A 23,340-nucleotide genomic window follows, 5' to 3' on the forward strand; every position below is an offset into this window, starting at 1 on the left:
CCAGTATTTTATTGAGGATTTTTGCATCAATGTTCATCAAGGATATTGGTCTGAAATTCTCTTTTTTGGTTATGTCTCTGCCAGGCTTTGGTATCAGGACGATGCTGGCCTCATAAAATGTGTTAGGGAGGATTCCCTCTTTCTCTATTGATTGGAATAGTTTCGGAAGGAATGGTACCTGTTCCTCCTTGTACCTCTGGTAGAATTCGGCTGTGAATCCATCAGGTCCTGGACTCTTTTTGGTTGGTAAACTATTGATTATTGTGACAATTCCAGAGCCTGTTATTGGTCTATTCAGAGATTCAACTTCTTCCTGGTTTAGTCTTGGGAGGGTGTATTTGTCGAGGAATTTATCCATTTCTTCTAGATTTTCTAGTTTATTTGTGTAGAGGTGTTTGTAGTATTCTCGGATGGTAGATTGTATTTCTGAGGGATTGGTGGTGATAACCCCTTTTTCATTTTTTATTGCATCTATTTGATTCTTCTCTCTTTTCTTATTAGTCTTGCTAGCAGTCTATCAATTTTGTTGATCTTTTCAAAAAACCAGCTCCTGGATTCATTAAGTTTTTGAAGGGTTTTTTGTATCTCTATTTCCTTCAGTTCTGCTCTGATTTTAGTTATTTCTAGCCTTCTGCTAGCTTTTGAATGTGTTTGCTCTTGCTTTTCTCGTTCTTTTAATTGTGATGTTAGGGTGTCAATTTTGGATCTTTCCTGCTTTCTCTTGTGGGCATTTAGTGCTATAAATTTCCCTCTACATACTGCTTTGAATGTGTCCCAGAGATTCTGGTATGTTGTGTCTTTGTTCTCATTGGTGTCAAAGAACATCTTTATTTCTGCCTTCATTTCATTATGTACCCAGTAGTCATTCAGGAGCAGGTTGTTCAGTTTCCACGTAGTTGAGCGGTTTTGAGTGAGTTTCTTAATCCTGAGTTCTAGTTTGATTGCACTGTGGTCTGAGAGACAGTTTGTTATAATTTCTGTTCTTTTACATTTGCTGAGGAGAGCTTTACTTCCAACTATGTGGTCAATTTTGGAATAGGTGTGGTGTGGTCCTGAAAAAAATGTATATTCTGTTGATTTGGGGTGGAGAGTTCTGTAGATGTCTATTAGGTCCACTTTGTGCAGAGCTGAGTTCAATTCCTGTATATCCTTGTTAACTTTCTGTCTCGTTGATCTGTCTAATGTTGACAGTGGGGTGTTAAAATCTCCCATTATTATTGTGTGGGAGTTTAAGTCCCTTTGTAGGTCACTGAGGAGTTGCTTTATGAATCTGGGTGCTCCTGTATTAGGTGCATATATGTTTAGGATAGTTAGCTCTTCTTGTTGAATTGATCCCTTTACCATTATGTAATGACCTTCTTTGTCTGTTTTGATCTTTGTTGGTTTAAAGTCTATTTTATCAGAGACCAGGATTGCAACCCCTGCCTTTTTTTGTTTTCCATTTGCTTGATAGATCTTCTTCCATCCCTTTATTTTGAGTCTATGTGTGTCTCTGCACGTGAGATGTGTTCCTGAATACAGCACACTGATGGGTCTTGACTCCTTATCCAGTTTGCCAGTCTGTGTCTTTTAATTGGAGCATTTAGCCCATTTACATTTAAAGTTAATACTGTTATGTGTGAATTTGATCCTGTCATTATGATGTTAGTTGGTTATTTTGCTCGTTAGTTGATGCAGTTTCTTCCTAGCCTCGATGGTCTTTACAATTTGGCATGTTTTTGCAGTGGCTGGTACCGGTTGTTCCTTTCCATGTTTAGTGCTTCCCTCAGGAGCCCTTTTAGGGCAGGCCTGGTGGTGACAATCTCTCAGCATTTGCTTGTCTGTAAAGGATTTTATTTCTCCTTCACTTATGAAGCTTAGTTTGGCTGGATATGAAATTCTGGGTTGAAAATTCTTTTCTTTAAGAATGTTGAATATCGGCCCCCACTCTCTTCTGGCTTGTAGAGTTTCTGCGGAGAGATCAGCTGTTAGTCTGATGGGCTTCCCTTTGTGGGTAACCCAACCTTTCTCTCTGGCCGCCCTTAACATTTTTTCCTTCATTTCAACTTTGGTGAATCTGACAATTATGTGTCTTGGAGTTGCTCTTCTCGAGGAGTATCTTTGTGGCGTTCCCTGTATCTCCTGAATCTGAATGTTGGCCTGCCTTGCTAGATTGGGGAAGTTCTCCTGGATAATATCTTGCAGAGTGTTTTCCAACTTGGTTCCATTCTCCCCGTCATTTTCAGGTACACCAATCAGACGTACATTTGGTCTTTTCACACAGTACCAAATTTCTTGGAGGCTTTGTTCGTTTCTTTTTATTCTTTTTTCTGTAAACTTCCCTTCTCGCTTCATTTCATTCATTTCATCTTCCATCACTGATACCCTTTCTTCCAGTTGATCGCATCTGCTACTGAGGCTTCTGCAATCTTCACGTAGTTCTCGATACTTGGCTTTCAGCTCCATCAGCTCCTTTAAGCCCTTCTCTCCATTGGTTATTCTAGTTATCTATTTGTCTATTTTTTTTTCAAAGTTTTTAACTTCTTTGCTATTGTTTTGAATTTCCTCCCATAGCTCGGAGTAGTTTGATCGTCTGAAGCCTTCTTCTCTCAACTCATCATTCTCCATCCAGCTTTGTTCCATTGCTGGTGAGGAACTGCGTTCCTTTGGGGGGAGAGAGGTGCTCTGCTTTTTAGAGTTTCCAGTTTTTCTGCTCTGTTTTTTCCCCATCTTTGTGGTTTTATCTACTTTTTGTCTTTGATGATGGTGATGTACAGATGGGTTTTTGGTGTGGATGTCCTTTCTGTTTGTTAGTTTTCCTTCTACCAGACAGGACCCTCAGCTGCAGGTCTGTTGGAGTTTACTAGAGGTCCACTCCAGACCCTGTTTGGCTGGGTGTCAGCAGCAGTGGCTGCAGAACAGTGGATTTTCGTGAGACCACAAATTCAGCTGTCTGATAGTTCCTCTGGAAGTTTTGTCTCAGAGGAGTACCTGGCCGAGTGAGGTGTCAGTCTGTCCCTACTGGGGGTGCCTCCCAGTTAGGCTGCTCGGGGGTCAGGGACCCACTTTAGGAGGCAGTCCATCCATTCTCAGATATCCAGCTGCATGCTGGGAGAACCACCACTCTCTTCAAAGCTGTCAGTCAGACAGGGACATTTAAGTCTGCGGAGGCTCCTGCTGAATTTTAGTTTGTCTGTGCCCTGCCCCCAGAGGTGGAGCCTACAGAGGCAGGCAGGCCTCCTTGAGCTGTGGTGGGCTCCACCCAGTTCGAGCTTCCTGGCTGCTTTGTTTACCTAAGCAAGCCTGGGCAATGGCGGGCGCCCCTCCCCCAGCCTCGCTGCTGCCTTGCAGTTTGATCTCAGACTGCTGTGCTAGCAATCAGTGAGATTCTGTGGGCATAGGACCCTCCAAGCCAGGTGCGGGACACAATCTCCTGGTGTGCCGTTTTCCAAGCCCGTTGGAAAAGCGCAGTATTAGGGTGGGACTGACCCAATTTTCCAGGTGCCGTCTGTTACCCCTTTCTTTGACTAGGAAGGGGAACTCCCTGACCCCTTGCGCTTCCCCAGTGAGGCAATGCCTCGACCTGCTTCAGCTCGCGCACAGTGCGCTGCACCGACTGTCCTGCACCCACTGTTTGGCACTCCCTAGTGAGATGAACCCGGTACCTCAAATGGAAATGCAGAAATCACCCATCTTCTGTGCTGCTCATGCTGGGAGCTGTAGACCGGAGCTGTTCCTATTCGGCCATCTTGGCTCCACCCACCAGGAGAGAGAGATCGGGGGTTTTTATTCTGGCTTAGTTAGCAATTGACTTGCTGTATGTCCTTGAGTAGTTTATGTCCTCTCTGAGCTTCAGTGTTCTCATCTGTGATATTTATTTATTTATTTATTATTTATTATTATTTATTTGAGGTGGGATCTCACTTTGTCACCCAGGCTGGAGTGCAGTGGTGCAATCTCAGCTCACTGCAACCTCGATCTCCTGCTCAAGCTATCCTCCCACCTCAACACTCGCACCCCCCCCCCCCCAACCCCATGTAACTGGGACTACAGGCCTGTGCCACCACGCCTGGCTAATTTTTATTTTATTTTATTTTTTTGTAGAGACGGGGTTTTGCCATGTTGCCCAGGCTGGTGTTGAACTCCTGAGCTAAAGCCATCTGCCTGTCTCGGCCTCCAAAAGTGTTAGGATTACAGGCATGAGCAACTGCGCCCAGCCTCATCTGTGATTTGTTTTTGTTTTTGTTTTTTCAAAGCTTTATTGAGGAATAATTTACAAATAGTAAACCACATATATTTCAAGTGTATAATTTGATGCATTTTTACATATGTAGATACGCAGGAAACCAAGGATGTGGAGAAAAGGGAACACTTATACACTGTTTGTGGAAATGTAAATTAGTTCAGTCACTGTGGAAAGCAGTTTGCAGATTACTCAAAGAATGTAAGGCAGAACTACCATTCAATCCAGCAACCCTGCTACTGAGTATCTACTCAAAGGAAAATAAATCATTATACAAAAATGATACCTGCACTCATATGTTTATTGCAGCAATATACACAATAGCAAAGTTTACAATACTCACAATAGCAATATTCACAATAGCAATTACAATGTTCACAATAGCAATATTCACAATAGCAAAGTCATGGAATCAACCTAGGTGTCCATCAGTAGATGATTGGATAAAGAAAATGTGGCATATTTATACCACAGAATACTACTCAAGCATAAAAAAGAATGAAATCATGTCTTTTGCAGCACCATGGATGGAACTGGAGGCCATTATCTTAAGTGAAATAAGTTAGCACAGAAAGTCAAATACCAAATGACAGGATTTCATTCTTTTTGATGGCCAAATGGTATTCCATTGTGTATATATACTACATTTTCTTTATCCATTTATTTGTTGATGAACACTTAGGTTGATTCAATATCTTGGCTGTTGTGAATAGTACTGCAATAAACGTGGCAGTACACTTAATTCTTTGACATACCGATTTTCTTTCCTTTGGATAACTATCTAGCAGTGGGATTGCTGGGTCATATGGTAGTTCTATTTTTAGTTTTTTGAGAAATCACCACACTGTTTTCCATAATGGCTGTACTAATTTACATTCCTACCAACAGTGTAATTTTATAGTAAGTCTTGAAATGAGATAATATAAGTATTCTAACTTTATTCTTTGTCAAAATTATTTTCTCAATTCTATGTTTTTTTCCTTTACACTTAAATTTGAATATCAGCTTGCAAAATTCTACCAAAAAAACCTCGCTGGGATGTTAATTAGGGTTGCATTGTATCTACAGAACAATTGGAGAAAATTGACATCTGACCCATGAACAATATATATCCCTCCATTTATTTGTCTTCTTTAATTTCTCTTAGCAACTTTTTGTAATTTTCAATATAGAGGTCTGACATGTTTTAAAACAAATTTATCCATAAGTATTACAAATTTTGATGACATTGCAAATGGTATTTTTATTTCAATGTTTAATTATCCATTGCTAGTATATATAAATACAATTTGTTTTTGTATATTGACTTTGTATATTCTGAGATCTTGCTTAGCTTATTTATTAGTTCTAGATTTTTTTTTGTAGAGTCCTTTGAGTTTTCTATGTAAATGATAATGTTGTCTGTAAATAAAGACAGTTTTACTTCTTCATTTCCAACCTGTGTGTCTTCTATTTCTTTTTATTGTCTTGTAACTTTTATTTTAGGTTTGGGGTACATGTGAAGATATGTTACATAGGTAAACACGTGTCACAGGGGTTTGTTGTACATATTATTTTATCAACCCGGTATTAAGCCCAGTACCCAGTAAATATCTTTTCTGCTACTCTCCCTCTTCCCACCCTCCCACGTCTTCTTACTGTCTTATTGCATTAGCTGGAACCTCCAATGGAATGTTAAATAGAATTAGTGAGAGCAGACATCCTTTTCCTATCCTTTTTGTTCATTTGTTTGTTTGTTTGTTTGAGACAGGGTCTCACTCTGTTGCCCAGGCTGGAGTGCAGTGGTGCGATCACACTCACTGTAGCCTCCACCTCCCCAGGCTCAGGTGATCCTCCTGACTCAGCCTCTTGAGTAGCTGGAACTCCAGGTGCGTGCCACCGTGTCTAGCTAATTTTTGTATTTTTTGTAGAGAGTGGGTCTCACTATGTTGCCCAGGCTGGTCTTGAACTCCTGGACTCAAGTGGTCCACCTGCCTCGGCCTCCCAAATTGCTGGGATTAGAGGTGTGAGCCACTGCATCTGGCACCCTATTCCTAACCGTAGTGTGGAACCATTCAGTCTTTCACAAGATGATGTTAGCTATAGGATTTTCATGGTTGCCCTCTATCGGGTTGTGAAAGTTCCCTTGTATTTCTGGTTTGCTAAGAGTTTTTTTAAAATTTTGAATGGATACTGGATTTTGTCAAATGCTTTTTCTGCATTGGTTGAGATGATTATAAATACATTTTTAATTTTAAGTCTGGTATAACTGCATATTGCATTGATCGATTTTTGAATGTTGAACTAACCTTGCATTTCCAGGATAAATCACACTTGATCATGATGTTTTTTCCTCTTTTTTTGAGACGGAGTCTCACTCTGTTGCCCAGGCTGGAGTGCAGCGGTGCAATCTCGGCTCACTGCAACTTCCACCTCCTGGGTTCAAGCGATTCTCCTTCCTCAGCCTCCTGAGTAGCTGGGACTACAGGCACGTGCCACCACACCCGGCTAATTTTTTTGTATTTTTTTAGTAGAGACAGGATTTCACCATGTTGGCCAGGCTGGCTTGAACTCCTGACCTCAAGTGATCCACCCACCTCGACCTCCCAAAGTGCTGGGATTACAGGCGTGGGCCACCGCACCCGGCCGCGATTTTTTTAGATATGGAATGCTTGGAAAGTAATGTTTTCTAGTATTGCTGTGCCACCCCCAGAAAAACACCATCACATTATAATGAAGAAAAAAGTTAAGATACTGGGAGGACCCAATGCCAGGACAAATATGAAAGTACCTTTGGACTTTTAAAATAAAGATTTGCTAGAAATATGAAGTAGAATTCTAGACACAATGGACGGATGGTGAGTAGTTACCAAAGTAAATGGGCTTATAGTGTCTGAGTGCTGGAAGAAAGAGCTTTTCAACACAGTGTTTGTCAGAAAATGGAAAAAGGTTTGAAAGAAACTTCTCTGAGCAAGAGTGTTTCATCTATTCACTGGACAGACAGTTATGTAACACTTAACTCTGGGCCCTGCCCAAGGCCAGGGAAATAATTAATAAATGACGCTCAGCTGGAGGTCACTCTTCTGATGAGCTGCAGAGATAAGGGCTCCTGTTATCTCAGTCCCCAAAGAAGAACAGAGTCTTGCATTTCTTCCCTCTGGAGCTCCCCAGCTGACTCCTGAAGTGCTTTCACCTACATCCTCCTTTTAAATATGTTTCACCAATTCTTTCAGTCATCTGACTAATGCGTGCCCACCACCTGGCTGGATGTGCTGGCATAAGTCATCACAGTCTTGAGCTGCCTGCCACCTACCGCATACTGTCCCCATGCCAAACCAATACCATTCCAACTATCCCATCTATCCAAACTAGATGTGGACACATCACCGTGTTCTGGGAACTCTGAAGATGTGTGGTGATGGGGCAGAAGCAAGTGAATATTTCTGGCAACACAGAATCCAATTCGTGGTGCCATTCTCTCCACTTAGCACTGGGTATAGCAGTTGGATAGCTTAGCCTTAGAACCTGGCCTCTTAATCCTATTTGCTATTCTCTCACTGTACTGTGCATCTTGTCAAGAAGTAGGGGCTCTTGAATGGAGCCATCTCTGCCCCTGTGTCACCCACCTTATCTCTCTTCCTATCTACCCTTGACCTAGCTTTGACCCTTATTTGACTTTGCACCATCATTCCTTCATTTGAGTTTTGTTAGTTCCCCACAATAACAGGAATTTATGAAAGCTTGTAATGTATTTGGAGAGTTTGGCTCTTGGAGTACCCCCTCTCTCTCTTTCAACTCAGAGGGGGATAACTCAGAGAGGTTGGCTTTCAGCAGCCAAGGAGTGAGGAATCTGGTCTCACACTTGAATTATTTTCTGAGCAGTCTCCTGTACTTCAAAGACGCTAGCCTGAGTGCCTGCATAAGGAGCCAAGGCACTAATTGAGTATTTGAGTAAAAAGACTTTGAGGATGAGGAAGCTTGAGGGCCAACAGATCCAGGATGGTGCTGGAAAAGCCAGAGTTCTGGCCTTGTGCTGCCCAGGTCCAACAGAAATCTAGTTAGATATGGGTGCTTTGAGGAGGAAAGTAGGGGTGCCTGCTGAATACAGACATAAGTTCACTTAGATACAGGCCTTTTGGGGCCAAGTCTTACGCCATGGTACCATAAGAGAGGGGTAGGCCTTGTTACCGCTGAGAGGGGAAGGTTAAGGTTGAAAATAACTCTGGGAACCACTGAGGAAAAGTGTGAATGGTATAATAATTATACTATTGAATTATACGAATTATAATAGTTCATCCTCAAAATCCAAGGATCTGTTGAACACAAAATTTATTAGTCAGGAATCAGATACTTGCTCAGCACTTAGGCACTGTGGATTGAAAATAATGCTTTCTCCTTGATGGAATGTTATCAGGTTCCACCTCTGATTTTTCCAAGTCTCTTTAGAAAGATAGGTGTGTACATTGCCTGTTGAAATCCACCCAACTCTCCCACATATCTCAGCTGCTTCACTGAAATCTCTTTGTCTTCCCCATATACGAGCAGGGGTAATTATGGGGAACAAAAGAAACTCCTAGCTTTGAGTCCAAGAATTGTTAGAATTCTAGAAAACCTCTACCTACTCTTTGCATTTTCCAAAATGGGAAACTGAATATAAGAAAGGTAAAGGATAACCAGTAACACCCAATAACACCTATCTATTATCAATATGGTTATAATTGTCACCATAATTGTTATCATGACTATTAGTTCTTCTTTTTTAACATAGTCATTGCTTGATTATTTTTCTCTTACTAAAATTTTTTGATAATCTATCCCACTAACAGTCCCTTAAGTCACTTCTCTTATATAATGCTATTCTTCTTCAGTCACAATCTAGCTATTAGATTACCTTTCTCTCCCTTTATAGAAAATTTTCTCTCACTTGGAGTTTCTGACTTCTCTGAAAATCTTTAAATAGAAAGTTTTATTCTGGCCTTGAACCATGAGGTTCATAAATTTTATTGCCCTACTTAAAAAAACAATGTGTTCCCTACACTACTGTAAGATCCTTGAAGTCAAATACCATATGTCACTCATTTAACATCTTGAATGCCTATGGGATAGACATGTATCTGGGCCAGAGAGAATGTTAAATAACTGTTGAATAAATTAATATAACATATGAATTACTTCATTTTTAAAAATATACATTTAATATTAAAAACTATATTAAGGCACTTTTCTCTATACTTCCAATGCAGTACAGCTAAAAATGCTGGACGTTATATCTAAAACAAATGTAACAAGATTGAAAAGTGGAGAGAAGAAGGCAGATGGGCTAGGAAACTTGGGATCTAAGAAAAAATGTAACAGAAAACCTGAGTTTTCTTTTTGCTTCACATATCTTAGACCTGGAGCTGAAGAAGCCAGCAACCAAGAAATGCCAATGGAAGCAGACAAAAAAAAAAAGCTTGATTTGTCTAGCCAAAAGATGGGAAAAGGGGCAGCCTAGCAAAACAAAAAAGCTTTAAACAATAACCCCTCTACTGCAGCCTAACACCACGGGAAAAAATGCACCCCACTTGACCTTTGCCAACAAAGGCCTACTGGGGAGCCAAGACTTCTACACTCACCCAGCTGTAACAAGGTGCTCCAACCTCCCCGCCTCCCATGCTGAGAAAACTTAGTAGGGAGCCAGGAATTTCTTCCCCTCTCAGCAGTAACAAGGCCTACCCCTCCCCCATGGTGTCAGTAGAGACCACATAGGGAGCCTGGACTTTCACCCCTGCCCGGGCATAACCTCCAACCACCTCTCCCACTCCTGGCAAGGTGCCAAGGTGGTGTCAGTGAAAGCCAGGTAGGAAACTGGGACTTTCACCATAACTCACTGAGGTAAGACCACATGGGAAACAGTAAAAAGGAACCCCTACTCCTCGCAACCAGGAAGATATCAAAAGAAGCCTAGTAGGGATATTGAATACCCACCCCTGCTCAGAAATAACAAGGTACCCTTCCTTCTTAGAGTGTCAATAGAAGCTAAGCAAGGAACCTGGACTTCCACCCCCATCTGGTAGTAATGAAGTGGTCCCTCAATGGTACAGTATCAGAAGAGGCCTTCTAAAACACAAGATTTAAATAAGATCCAGAGTCTCATATCTAAAATTTCCAGAATACAATAGAAAATCATGAAACACACCAAGGACCAGGGAAATCTTGACTTCAACAAGAAAAGACTATCAACTGACACTAACATGAAGATAATACAGAAATTGAATTATTTGGCAAGGATTTTAAAGCATCCATCAAAAAATGCTTTAACAAATCATTACAATCATACTTGGAACAAATGAAAAAAATACTAAGTCTCAGCAGATAAATAGAAGATATAAAGATGAAATAAATGGAAAATTTTGGAGCTGAAAAATATATAACCAAAATAAAATAAGCCCACTGGATGGGCCCCACAGCAGATGAGAGAAGACAGAAGAAGGAATCGGTGAACTTGAAGGCAGAACAATAATTATCCAGTCTGGACCACAGAGAGAAGATAGATTGAAAAAAATGGAAAGAGCATCAGATGCCTGTGAGGTTATAACAAAATATTTAACATTTCTGTCATCAGAGGAGTCCCAGAAGAGGAAAAAGGCGGGGCTGAAAAGATACTTGAAGAAATAATTGCTGAAAACTTCCCAACTCTGGTAAAAACATAAGTCTGTAGATTTAAGAAACTGAGCAAATACCAAAGAGCATAAACTCAAAGAACTCTATGCAAGACACATCACAGTCAAACTTTCAAAAACTAAACACACAGACATGCACGTGCACGCACACACACACACATCTTGAAAACAGTAAGAGAGAAATGACACCTTAACTCTAGGGGAAAAACAATTAAAACGACAGAAGATTTCTCATCAGAAACCACGGAGGGCAAAGTGCTGAAATAAAAGCTCTCTTAGCTCAGAATTGTATGTCCAGTGAAAATATCCTTCAGGAAGGAATGAGGAAATCAATACATTCTCAAACGAAGGAAAACTAAGAGAATTTGTCTCCAACAGACCTACCCTCAAAGAATAGCTAAAGGAAATTATTTAACCAGAAAAGAAACAATGGAAGAAGGAATCTTGGAACATCAGAAAGAAAGAACAGTGGAAAAAGTAAAATTATACATAAATATAACAGATATTATAATATAATTGATTTAGATTTCTTCTCCTTTTGTGTTTTTTTTTCTTTATTTTTTTTTTTTGGAGACAGGCTGTCACTGTGTCACCCAGGCTGGAGTGCAGTGGCACAATCATGGCTCACTGCAGCAGCCTCAGCCTCCTGGGCTCAGGTGATCCTCCCACCTCAGCCTCCTGAGTAGCTGGGACTATGGGTGTGCACCACCATGCCCAGCTGATTTTTTGTAGAGATGGAGTTTTGCCATGTTACCCACGCTGGTCTCAAACTCCTAGACTCAAGTTATCTGCCCACCTTGGCCTCCCAAAGTGCTGACATTACAAGCATGAGCCATAGTGCCTGGTCCCTTTTGTGTTTTGTATATTAGGTTTAACAGTTGAAGAAAAATTATAATAATGCCTAATGTGGTTATTAATAGATGTAGAGGAAATATTTAAGACAATTTTATTATAAATGAGGGAGGGTGAGGAGATATAAGGGAGGTTAGGTTTCTACACTCCTCTCAAACTAGTAACATGTCGACACCAACGATGTTGTATACATATGATGTGATACCATTATATACATATAATGTGATTTCTCTGAGTACATTTTTCAGTGGCCACTAAAAAAGGTATACAAAGGAACACACTTAAAAGCACAATAAATAGAGTGGAATTCCAAAAACTTTTAAAGTAACCCATAGGCAGGCAGGATAAAAGAACACAGAGAAAATAAAAACAGAAAACAAAGAGGAAATAAAAATAAAATTGCCCTAATGTATCAATGATTACATCAAATGTAAATGATCTAAATATATCAGTTCAAAGACAGAGATTGGCAGAGTGGATAGAAAAAAAAATCATGACCCAGCTATATGCTGTCTATAAGAACTCACTTCAAATATGTATTTCCAGGGTATTACGCTGGGTAAAAAAAAGTCAATTTCAAAAGGCCACATACTGTATGACTCCATTTATATAACTTTCTTCAAATTTGTGATTGCTAGGAGTTATGGCTGGTGGGGGAGTGGGCTTAATGTGACTGTAACACAAAGGAGATCTTTGTGGTGATGGAATAGTTCTGTATCTTGATTACAATGGTGGTTTCAGGAATCTACCCATGATAAAATGATATAGAACTATATGTACATATTGTGCCACCCCCAGTTTTCTGGTTTTGATATCATACTATAGTTACATAAGGGGAAACTTGGTGAAGAGTTCATGGGACCTCTCTGGACTATCTTGGCTATTTCCTGTGAATCTATAATTATTTCACAATTTAAAATGTTTTTTTAAACCAAATAGATTAATTTTTAAAAGCTATATCAAACACAATTTAAACTTTCTTTGACTGTACAAAAAATTCCTTATAAGAATAATAATCAGTTTTCATTATATGATAGACATTCAGAAGGGCCAAACAATGGTGAGTTCTAGTTATAAAATGTCAGTAAGATGATTTGCTAAATTTAATTATTTCTTTCTCTTTGACAATACAGCTGAGCTACTTTTTTACTCTGGCCAGAATAAAGATACATATATCATAAATGAGATCTTGAACTGGCACTTTCTGCTTTCTCACCTTCTCCCCACCTTTAAAAATAACATCAGATTTATCGAGATATAATTACATATGGTAGTATTCACCCTTTTTACATGCTCAGTTCTATGAATTTTGACAAAAGAATACCACCATCATAATCAAGATATATAACATATAAAGCTTAGAAAAGAGAGACTCAAGATGAAACTTGATAACATTTTCATTACCCCCAAAAAGTTTCTTCATGCCCCTCTGTAGTCAATTGTCTCCCTCATCCTTCCTCCTGGCACCTACTGATTTGTTTTTCTGTCCCCATAGTTTTGTCTTTTCCAGAATTTCCTGTAAGTGGAAGGAATAATTTGAGTCTGGCTTCGTTTACTTAGCATAACGCCTTTGAGATTGTTCAAGTTTCAGTAGTTCATTCCTGCCTATTGCTGTGTTGTATTCCATTGTATTAATGTGTATTCATTTGTTTATCCATTCACTAGTTGAAGTACATTTGGATTGTTTCCAGATTTGGGCAATTATGAAAAAAAGCTAGTGTAATCATCTAGGTTCAGGTTTTTGTGTGAACATAAGTTTTCATTCGTCTTGAGTTAATATCTAGCAGTGGGTTTTCGGGATCATGGTAAATTTATGACTAACTTCACAGGAAGCTGCCAAACTGTTTTCCAAAGTGAGTACTGTTTTGCATTGCCACCAGCAGTGTATTACATTTCCAGTTCCTCCATATCCTCCCCAGTATTAGGTATTATCATTTTGTAAAAGCCTTTCTTTGCTGGGCACCATCGCTCACACCTATAATCCCAGCACTTTGGGAGACTGAGGCAGGTGGATCACTTGAGGCCCGGAGTTTGAGACCAGCCTGGCCATCATGGTGAAACCCCATCTCTACTAAAAATACAAAAAATTAGGCATGGTGGTGTGCGCCTGTAATCCCAGCTACCCGGGAGACTGAGGCACACGAATTGCTTGAACCTGGGAGGCAGAGGTGGCAGTGAACCAAGATTGTGCCTCTGCACTTCGGCCTGGGAGACAGAGTGAAACTCTGTCTCAAGAAAAAAAAAGAAAAGAAAAAGAAAAAGAAAAAGAAAAGAAAAAAGCCTTTCTTGGTAAGGGCTATCTCATTGTGGTTTTAATATGCGTTTCTCAACTTATTAGTGATGTTGAGCATCTTTTTATATGCTTAATTACTATTCATATCATAAAGGTATGTCCACATGTGTAATTGTGTAATCTCTGTTCAATTCTTTTGCCCATATTTTAAGTTAGATTGTTTGCTTTATTATTGAGTTGTGAGAGTCAACTCACTCTTGTATGGTGGATACCAGTCTATTGTCAGAATTTGTGTGCTGCAAAATTTCTCTGTCTATGGCTTGCCTTTTCATTTTCATAACTATTTTTGAAAAGCAGAAGTTTTCAATTTTGATCAAGTCTAATATATCAAATCTTTTCTTTTATGGATCATACTATTTGTGAATATCTGCAAAATCTTTGCCTAACCAAAGGCCAGGAAGATTTGTCTCCTATATGTTCTTCTAGAAGTTTTATAGTTGTAAGTTTTACATTAAGTCTACGATCCATTTTGCATTGATTTTTAAACATGATGTGATTATTGATATTTACAAAGTTCTCTTATACATATAATTATATCTGATTTTTTTTCTTTAGACGGAGTCTCAGTCTGTCACCCAGCCTGGAGCGCAGTGGCGAGATCTCGGCTCACTGCAAGCTCTGCCTCTTGGGTTCAAGCGATTCTCCTGCCTCAGCCTCCCGAGTAGCTGGAACTACAGGCGCCCGCAACCACACCCAGCTAATTTTTTGTATTTTGAGTAGAGACGGGGTTTCACTGTGTTAGCCAGGATGGTCTCGATCTCCTGACTTCGTGATCTGCCTGCCCTGGCCTCCCAAAGTGCTGGGATTACAGGGGTGAGCCACAACGCCTGGCCCTGATCATCAGCAGATCACAAGGTCAGGAGATCGAGACCATCCTGGCTAACACAGTGAAACCCTGTCTCTACTGAAAACACACAAAAAAATTAGCCGGGCGTGGTGGCAGGCGCCTGTAGTCCCAGCTACTCAGGAGGCTGAGGCAGGAGAATGGCGTGAACCCAGGAGGCGGAGCTTGCAGTGAGCCGAGATCGGGCCACTGCACTCCAGCCTGGGGGACAAAGTGAGACTCTGTCTCAAAAAAAAAAAAAAGAAAGAAAGAAAGAAAAAGAAAAAGAAATGTTTGAGGCAGGCACAAGCAGAAATTTTAATCTCCATTTCACAGATGAGAAAACTGAGGATTAGAGAAATGCTGTGTGACTTCTCAAGATCTCACAGCTGATAGGAGATGAAATGGCAAGGTAAGAGGTGAAATTATGATAAAAAGTTAAGATCTCCTGCTGTCCCAGGCTAGTACTTTTGAAGCCAGGCAGAGAGGGCTCAGGGTAGGGCTCCAACAAAGTAAAGATTCCCAATGGGGAGCTGAGCAACATATTTGGTACTGAGGTAAGAGACACAGCCAGTTGACTAGCCCCAGACTGAGCTCCTTTGGCCCATTGGGGCTCCACAGTTGGAGAGAGCCAGAAGTTGGCCCAGTGCCTAGCTCATGTGTCACTCAATGAATGCTCTTTGATGATGTTGATGAAGAGTTGGAAGTGTTCAAAGGAGAGTTCTGAAATTAATTTCAGAGTTAGAAATTAAAGCTAAGAGGAAAAGTTAAGGGAACTAAGATTATTTGGCGGAGAAAAGAGAGGCTCAAGATGAAACTTGATAACAGCCTTCAGACGAAATAAAAAAAAAAGCTTGAACTTTCCTTCTGAGGGCTGAGCAAAGGGAAACAGACTGGAAGAATCTAAGTAAAAGGGCAAGTTCCTTCCTCCTTAGTGAGGATTGTTATAGACACTTAAGAGCCTTTAGAAACAGGATAATATCTTCTTGAGTTTGAAATCAGGAATTTGCCAAACATGGGCTCTGATGACGGATTTCAGCATGAGGGTTACATGACTCTCTTGCACAGTGTCCTTAGAAATCTTTAGGTGGCCCATGAACCTGCCTTGTATCCTAGTACAATTCCAGGAGGGTTTTGTCTGTGGCCTTCTCTGCTCCTTAGTCTTATCATCGTCACAGGGTTGTTCTAATGCTGGGGACAAGCCTGACCTTAGCTCCTGAAAGCTTAACCCCAATGTTTTTTGCCCCTGAAGCCAGTGGCTTAGAACCTAAGGCTATAGATCTGGCTTAGCATCCCTGGAAAGGCCTGAAATATTGACTAGTCCAAATCTTACCCCAGTGATAGAATCCCGTTTTATATCTAGTCTCTTCTTGCAAAACTCTCTGATCATCAGGGACTAGCAAGCTGGCAATGCAGACTAATGCAATGCCCCCTGTGAAAGGCCAGAGAAGAAGAGCTGAGATGCCAGCAGTACCACCAGGCACTACACTAAGCTAAAGTGTCTTTGCACTTGTTTTCTCTGCAGCATGGGTAGGAGCCCTCGCGATGGGTATGATCTTCTTCTGTTCTCCCATTGTGAGTATATTCACTGACCGTTTGGGCTGCCGAATCACAGCAACCGCAGGGGCTGCGGTTGCTTTCATTGGCCTCCATACCAGCTCCTTCACCAGGTAAGGCTAAGAGTTGGTGGTTATTTCCCCAAGGCTGAGGGTTGGTTTTTTTCTGGGCTTTAGCTAGGGCTACTTTTCTCACTGCAGAATCCCCTGTGGCTATGACCCTGTAGCGCCCTTAAAGATCCTGCACCCTGGATTCAGAATCCAGTGAACTCATCTAGGTAGGGTCCCCAGGACACATTGGTGGGGACTATCCCCAGAGAGGACCCAAGAGTTCCAAAGTGGTAGGAGTGCTCTAAGCCTGGTAGTTCATAGAGCTGGGCCCAAGTCCAGTTTTGGCAACTGAATGGCAATAGAACAATTGATGAGTACCATTGCTCTCTCTGTGCCTCAATTTCTATATCTGTAACATGAGGGGATTTGACCATGTGGTCTTTTTACATCTCTTTCAACTCTGCTATTCGATTCCCCTTCAGTGTGCCACACATCTCACAACCTCACTTTCCATCCCAAGATTGAGCTTCTCAAGTGAGTCCATGTGAACACCTAGCACAGGATTCCCAAAGGAATCTTATGCTGAAAAAGAGGTCAACTGAGCCCAAGGATGTTTAGCATTTCTGACTCTTTTCCAGATAGCTCAGGCTGCTGACATATGGATGATTTGGGACAGATAATGATTTACATCACGGGCATCAGAAGGATGATTAGCAATATCCCTTACTGAGATACAAACCCAGAACCCAGCTACCCAGCTAGGCCTGGGCTAAACTGAAACCCTAGTCCCACTGGTTCCACTGGCAGAACTTGGCAGTGTCAGGCAAGAAGCAGGCTCTAGGTTCATTTTCTGCTTTCTTTTCTGCCAGCCCTGCAGAAGAATGTGTGTAGGGTAAGGGAGAATAAATACCCTATACCACAGCCTGAGGAATATGGAATTCCTAAAGAACTCTGTTGACTTTCTGCCAAAGACACTTTGGAAGTTATGGTACCTCCTACTTCCAATCTGCTTGGGCCGATGTAGGGGAATGCCAGCTTGGAAACATGGAAATGAGAAATGGCCGTGGTGACATGTCTGGGATGAGGTCACAGCTAACATGTCAGAGACTTGCTTTCTGAGCTTAGTTACCCAGAAAAGCGTCATGGCTCTCTAGGCCTAAGTTTCCACTCACAGTAGAGAATGATAATTGTGTTTTGCCTTAACTGGGCCCTGTGAGGTAAGCCAGCTTTCTTTATGACTTGAGCATTTCCAGCTGCCCAGCCTACCCTACAGCAGAGCTTGGATTTGGCTTGCAGTCATTTCTTGGCTTCGTCCCGTCCAACTGGGACAGAGAAGGGAAAAACCGTGTCCTGCCTGGAAACTACTCAGCACTCCCAGGGCAGCAGCTCCAAACCTTTTCAGAACCCCTCCGGTGGTCAGCCTCATTTGCCCCCAGCAAGCTGGTGCCTGGCTCCTTGTGGGGAGGAGCTAGGCTTCAAAAGCAGCTCCAGTCTCAGCACTATACAGCAAAAGTCTGTTTTTTAAGACCAAGCAGAGCAAAGTGTAAACGAATTAGCAACATGTGGATCCCATTTCCCTTCCAATCCACATGGGCTCAATTACAGGAGGGGAAGGAGCTCAGATGTGGTGTTTTCTTCTGGCACGCTTCTGTAGGCACATTGGAGTAGGCGTTCTGTTCTCTAGCCCCTAACCTTCTTCTCTACCCGCTTTGTTCTTTCTGTAAGAGAATCTTCAGAGCCAAAAAACTTTCTGGATGGCTTCACATCTAGTGGAAAAATGGTTCTGCTCATGGCTAGAGCTCCAAATCATCCTTCCTGTTGTCTCAATCAGGGCCCTGAGTTCCTCCGAATGACATGGAATGGGGCAGGATGCAGGCAGGGCTGGTGGGGCTTTGGAAAACCCAAACAATGGGCCTCCAGTCCTGGGGCCCAGCTAGAAGTAGATCCACCACACAGCACCCTAAACCAAATCCTATGTTTTCCCCCCACTGGCCCCTTCCCTGAAGGTCTAACACAAGGCCCCTTGGATAAGGCCCCCAAGCCAGGCCAATCCCATAGGGTACCTAGAATCTAATGGGCACAGGCCCAAAGGAACCTGACAGAAGAGGAGCAGTTGGCTTAGCTATGTGTTCCAAGCAGAGACAACCCTTTCAAAACCAAATCCTTGCTCACGTCCAGTGAATACCAGCAGATGGAAAGCAATAGTGATGACAGCTATCTTAGAATCATGCACCACATCTTCTCTGCAGCTTAGGCCCAGTCCTTTAGTATGAGGACTGGGTCTATCTCCAGAGAAGAACTGCCTGACCAAGAAGAGTATTAGGTAATTTAGTGGCCAGATAAGAACTATTGCAAAATATATTGAGGCATCAAAAAGAAAACAAAATTCTTTACTAGGTTGTGCCAATGTTATCTGGGGGCATATGGCTGGCCAAGCTGACCTACCTATTGCCTTTCCCCTTCTGACCCTTTATGTTACAGAGGCTTATGGCCACAGCAGGGCCTATGAGTTTTAAGTCAGGACCTGTCTTACTTGGCCAGGCCCACAAATTCTTTGAGGCTCCACTTCCTGTCAAGGAGCCAGGCTACTCTAGGGAACAAATCTATGCCATATCCAGAAACAGAGGCAGGACTCTAAAAGTTAAAGAGACTCCTTACCTAATGATCCCCACTGAGATCATCCAGGGCCTAGTGTAAAGGGACTTGGGATATGTGGACCTTGGGCAGGGTTGGGGAGGGCATATGTCTCAGAAGATCATCAGCCATTCTCTGAAATATTAATGGCCTTAGCATGGAGAAAGACACTGAAGAGTCCCATGGAAGGTTTCAATCTTCCAGGATTTTGACTTCTTGCAGACCTTTGTTGCTACCTGGGATAAAAGCTTTGGCCACCACCAATAGTAAGGTGAGACTATTCTCTCTAAGACAATGACTCCCTGTAGCCCCTCATCCAGCTTTTACATGGGCTAGTTCTGGCTTTCCTTTGAACAGTCCTCTTTAATGGGGTGCTATGAGTCATGCTAGAGTCACACAGACCTGGATTCAAGTCCAAGTTTTGCTGATTCCCAGTTATGTTACCTTGGGCTAATTATTTTATCTCGCTGAGCCTCTGCTTCCCCATCTGCAACACAGGGATCAGAAGGCCCTCTTCTTTGTCTGTTCTGAGGGTCAGTGGCAAGTGGGTTAAGGGTGGAGGAATGGAAGTCTCCGGAAGCTGACAGGGGAGGGCAGGTAGATTGCTGGTCAGGCTGCTGAGGACAGCTCTTGGTGTTTCTCCCACAGCTCCCTAAGCCTGCGCTACTTCACCTACGGGATTCTCTTTGGTTGTGGCTGTTCCTTCGCCTTTCAGCCATCCCTCGTCATCCTGGGCCACTACTTTCAACGCCGCCTGGGTCTGGCCAATGGTGTGGTGTCTGCTGGGAGTAGCATTTTCTCCATGTCCTTCCCCTTCCTCATCAGAATGCTGGGGGATAAGATCAAGCTGGCCCAAACCTTCCAGGTGCTGAGTACCTTCATGTTTGTTCTTATGCTGCTTTCACTCACCTACCGGCCCCTCCTGCCCAGCTCCCAGGACACCCCAAGCAAGAGAGGTGTCCGCACCCTGCACCAGCGCTTTCTGGCTCAGCTCAGGAAGTACTTCAACATGCGAGTGTTCCGCCAACGCACTTACCGCATCTGGGCCTTCGGGATTGCTGCTGCTGCCCTTGGCTACTTTGTTCCCTATGTACACCTGGTGAGGAATACCAGGGTGGGCCCACCCCACCTGGCCCCAAGAAGCTACCCTCAACCTGCCTAGATTCCAGAGGGTGGGGGTGGGAGACACTGAAACGGCAGAGCTGGGACCTTTGGGAAAAGAAACAAAATATTGGTTGGAGAGATCCAGACAGGGAAAAAGAGAGAGGTTGAGGGAAGACCTTAGTGGAAAATGGAGGCAATTCCACAGCGGGAAGCCCATGGACCATGGCTTCTCCCACAGTAAAAATTTAGATAGATTTTGAGGAGATACGCATTGCCAGGATGCAGGAGACTGGCCCAGGTGACCCAAGACAGGATTCTGTGGAATGCTGGTCTTTGTGCTCAAATGATTTTGTTTAGAAAGTAACATATACTGGATCTCTCTAGCTTCATAATGTGTAGTAATCTCTTAAAGAAACTAAAAAAATTTGTAGGAAAGAAACCCATTCAGCTTTGTTTAACTCACCATCCACCAAACTTATGCAACTACAGAACTGTTGGTTGTAGTCCAGCTGTTATCCTCCATAGGCTTCATGTTTCCTAAAACACACTTTGGAAGAGTTGCCTGGAAGTTGGTGGATTCTTCTCCCCTGGTGATTTGATGTTGCCCTAGGCTGTCAGTTTGGGGTAAGGGAATGGGGAGATTGTAGAGAAACCCTTGGATTTTCTCAATCATTTAGGCTATTTTCTGTCCTGCTGGGGCTTAGAAGGGGCGTGGAGGTACCCACCCTCCTTAGCTGTTGCTCAGAAGTCCAGAATCCAGACAGCCAAGGGATAAGCAGCCAGAGAGCTTGTCGTGGAGGTAGGGCTACAGGAGAGGGGGTTTCTGTCCTGATCCAGGAAAGTAAGCGGTAGAGGATTCTGGATATGCCTACAGTTAACCAATCAGCTCCTCTTTCTCCTCCTGTTTCTGGGGATCCTTGTGCTATGCTTTTCAGATGAAGTATGTGGAAGAGGAGTTCTCAGAAATCAAGGAGACCTGGGTGCTCTTGGTGTGTATTGGGGCTACCTCAGGCCTTGGGCGTCTTGTGTCAGGCCACATCAGTGACTCCATCCCTGGACTTAAGAAGATCTACTTGCAGGTGAGTGTGACCACTTGTCCACTGTGGGGAGAAACAGCCTGCCACAAATGCAAGGTTATCCGCAGCCTTTGGGATAGAATGGTAGCTTGTTGTGTAGCATGGGAAAGTCAATCAAATTCTCTGAGCCTCCGTTTCACCTGCTTTTAAACAAAGAAAATCTTCCTTTTTCTGCCTCTTTTACCAAGATTGAGTGAGGATTCTGTGAGAGCAGTGTATATGGAACCTACTAGAACACGTGTAAAGGAAGATTTTATTAATAATGGCTCTCCACGCTCCAAGGCTATTTTCTGTGTGAACTAGGCTATGGTCTGGTCTGAATACAGGCCACTGTTCAGGCTATCAGTCTTTATCTACCTGGCAGTAGTATGGCCTTTCTTACCTGACTTATGATCCTGCAGGTGGGTTTATGAAGAGGTACCCAAGTGCAGAACCCTGTGAAGGGGCAAAGATAGCCCCAAAAATCAAGTAGTCACAAATAATTCATCAGGAAGGTGATTGAGTTCTGACTCATTTATCTCCTGGGAAAGCCCTAAAAGCACTTGCAAGGGGCCCTGGCTACACTTACAGTGGTGATTCTTCTGTCTCTGATAGCCCCAAGCTCTCTCCTAAGTACCCTCAAATATCTTAGATGGAAATATGATTAACTTTTCCTTAACTTTTTTGGTGTTAGATTGCAAGAGTTGGTGAATCTGCTTTGTCAGAGGCAGGGTTGCTTTTAAGGTCCATCCAATCCAACCTCATTACAGTGGTGGAGAAATAGAGGGAAACGCTCACACAGACAGTAGTAGCAGAGCTGAACTCCTATGCAACACACTTCTCATACTCTACCTTGCCCTAAGTGATGGCAGAGCCAAGTCTCAGAGATGATAAGTGACTTGACCAAGGTCAAATCAAGAGATAATCTTGTGATTGAGATAAACCAATTGAGATTTTGAATTCCTGTGCAAATATCAGCAAGTGCTTTATCTGGGTGGCTATTTGCATAGGAGTATGTGTGGCTTTCCCAGCCTCACCCACATGACACCCCTGTGAGTCTTCCCTGCCAGTATTAGCAGCTCCAAGATGCCAAAGAGTTCTGGAAATCAGGGTAATCTGGCATTGGGCCAGGGCTTTATCTTGAGAAGAGGCAGCAGCCCCTGCCTAGTCGTATAACTCATGTGATTCTTATTACAGTCCCTAGGAGAAAGGTAGAGCCTGAGCAGCTTTTGCTTTCTGTTATACAGTGGGAGTCCAAGGGACAGGGAGGCATTAGCCAGTTAGAGGCCAAGATAGGCTTAGGACCCAGTGCCTCTGCTGACCACCCACCCACTGCTCCTGCCCCTTTTCCTTACTCTTACTTCACCGAGTTTTACCACTTAGAATAATATAAAATAATCTTAGAACATTATAGCTGAAACATATCTTCGTCAACTAGTAGTTCAACTTCCTCATTTTACAAGTTGAGTGTCTTGGGCCAAGAGCACAAGACAATGGGTGAACTTCTTTCTTTTGAGTTTGTTAAGATACTCTGTCACAGGAATTTGCCCCCCTTTCTCCCTGCATGTAATGAAAGAGTACAGGCCTGGGGGAGGAAAGGAGTGTACACACCTTCAGGTTCTGAAGAGCTATCCACTAGACTCTGTGGCTCCTACTCTTGGTAAAGACAAGCACATGTCTCTGGCATCAAACCCCTGGACAGTCTGCTGGAAAGGAAATAGCGACAGGCTGTAGGACAGCCTCACTTTGTGCCAGTTCTTGAGACCTGTTTCTCACGTCCAAGAGGGATTTTAAATTTCTAAATCTTGAGGCCTGTTTCTCATGTCCAAGAGGGATTTTAAATTTCTGAACCTTGGCAAAGCCTCATGGAGGATGTTTAACAGACAGCTAGATACAATAGGTAATACTCAGACCTGATTAAAATCAGTTAATAGGGTCCTTTGTGTTATATAATGGTATTAACTTTTAATTTCCATAATGGACTTTGTTGATAGGTGTGTCTGGTTTTATCTTATAGTTGTGTTTGAATCTCCTAGAGGAGAAGCTCAGGTACTGGGGTTCTTATTCCTAGCTTCTGCCTAGCTACCTCAAAACTGCCTGGGCAAAGTT

The 23,340-nt window shown here is 42.6% G+C and overlaps 1 protein-coding gene across 1 annotated transcript in view; it reads left to right on the forward strand.

The window, feature by feature from the left end:
* The window catches only part of SLC16A2 (solute carrier family 16 member 2), a 118,684-nt gene that overhangs the window by 88,485 nt on the left and 6,859 nt on the right, over positions 1 to 23,340 (forward strand). Inside the window, exons 2-4 of the mRNA XM_032757199.2 lie at positions 16,357 to 16,501; positions 19,721 to 20,171; positions 21,112 to 21,255. Coding sequence (XP_032613090.1) covers positions 16,357 to 16,501; positions 19,721 to 20,171; positions 21,112 to 21,255 — 740 coding nt within the window. The remainder of the gene's footprint in view (positions 1 to 16,356; positions 16,502 to 19,720; positions 20,172 to 21,111; positions 21,256 to 23,340) is intronic.

The sequence above is a fragment of the Hylobates moloch genome, unplaced genomic scaffold (genome assembly GCF_009828535.3).
Source record: "Hylobates moloch isolate HMO894 unplaced genomic scaffold, HMol_V3 SCAFFOLD_7, whole genome shotgun sequence".
Taxonomy (NCBI): Eukaryota; Metazoa; Chordata; class Mammalia; order Primates; family Hylobatidae; genus Hylobates; species Hylobates moloch.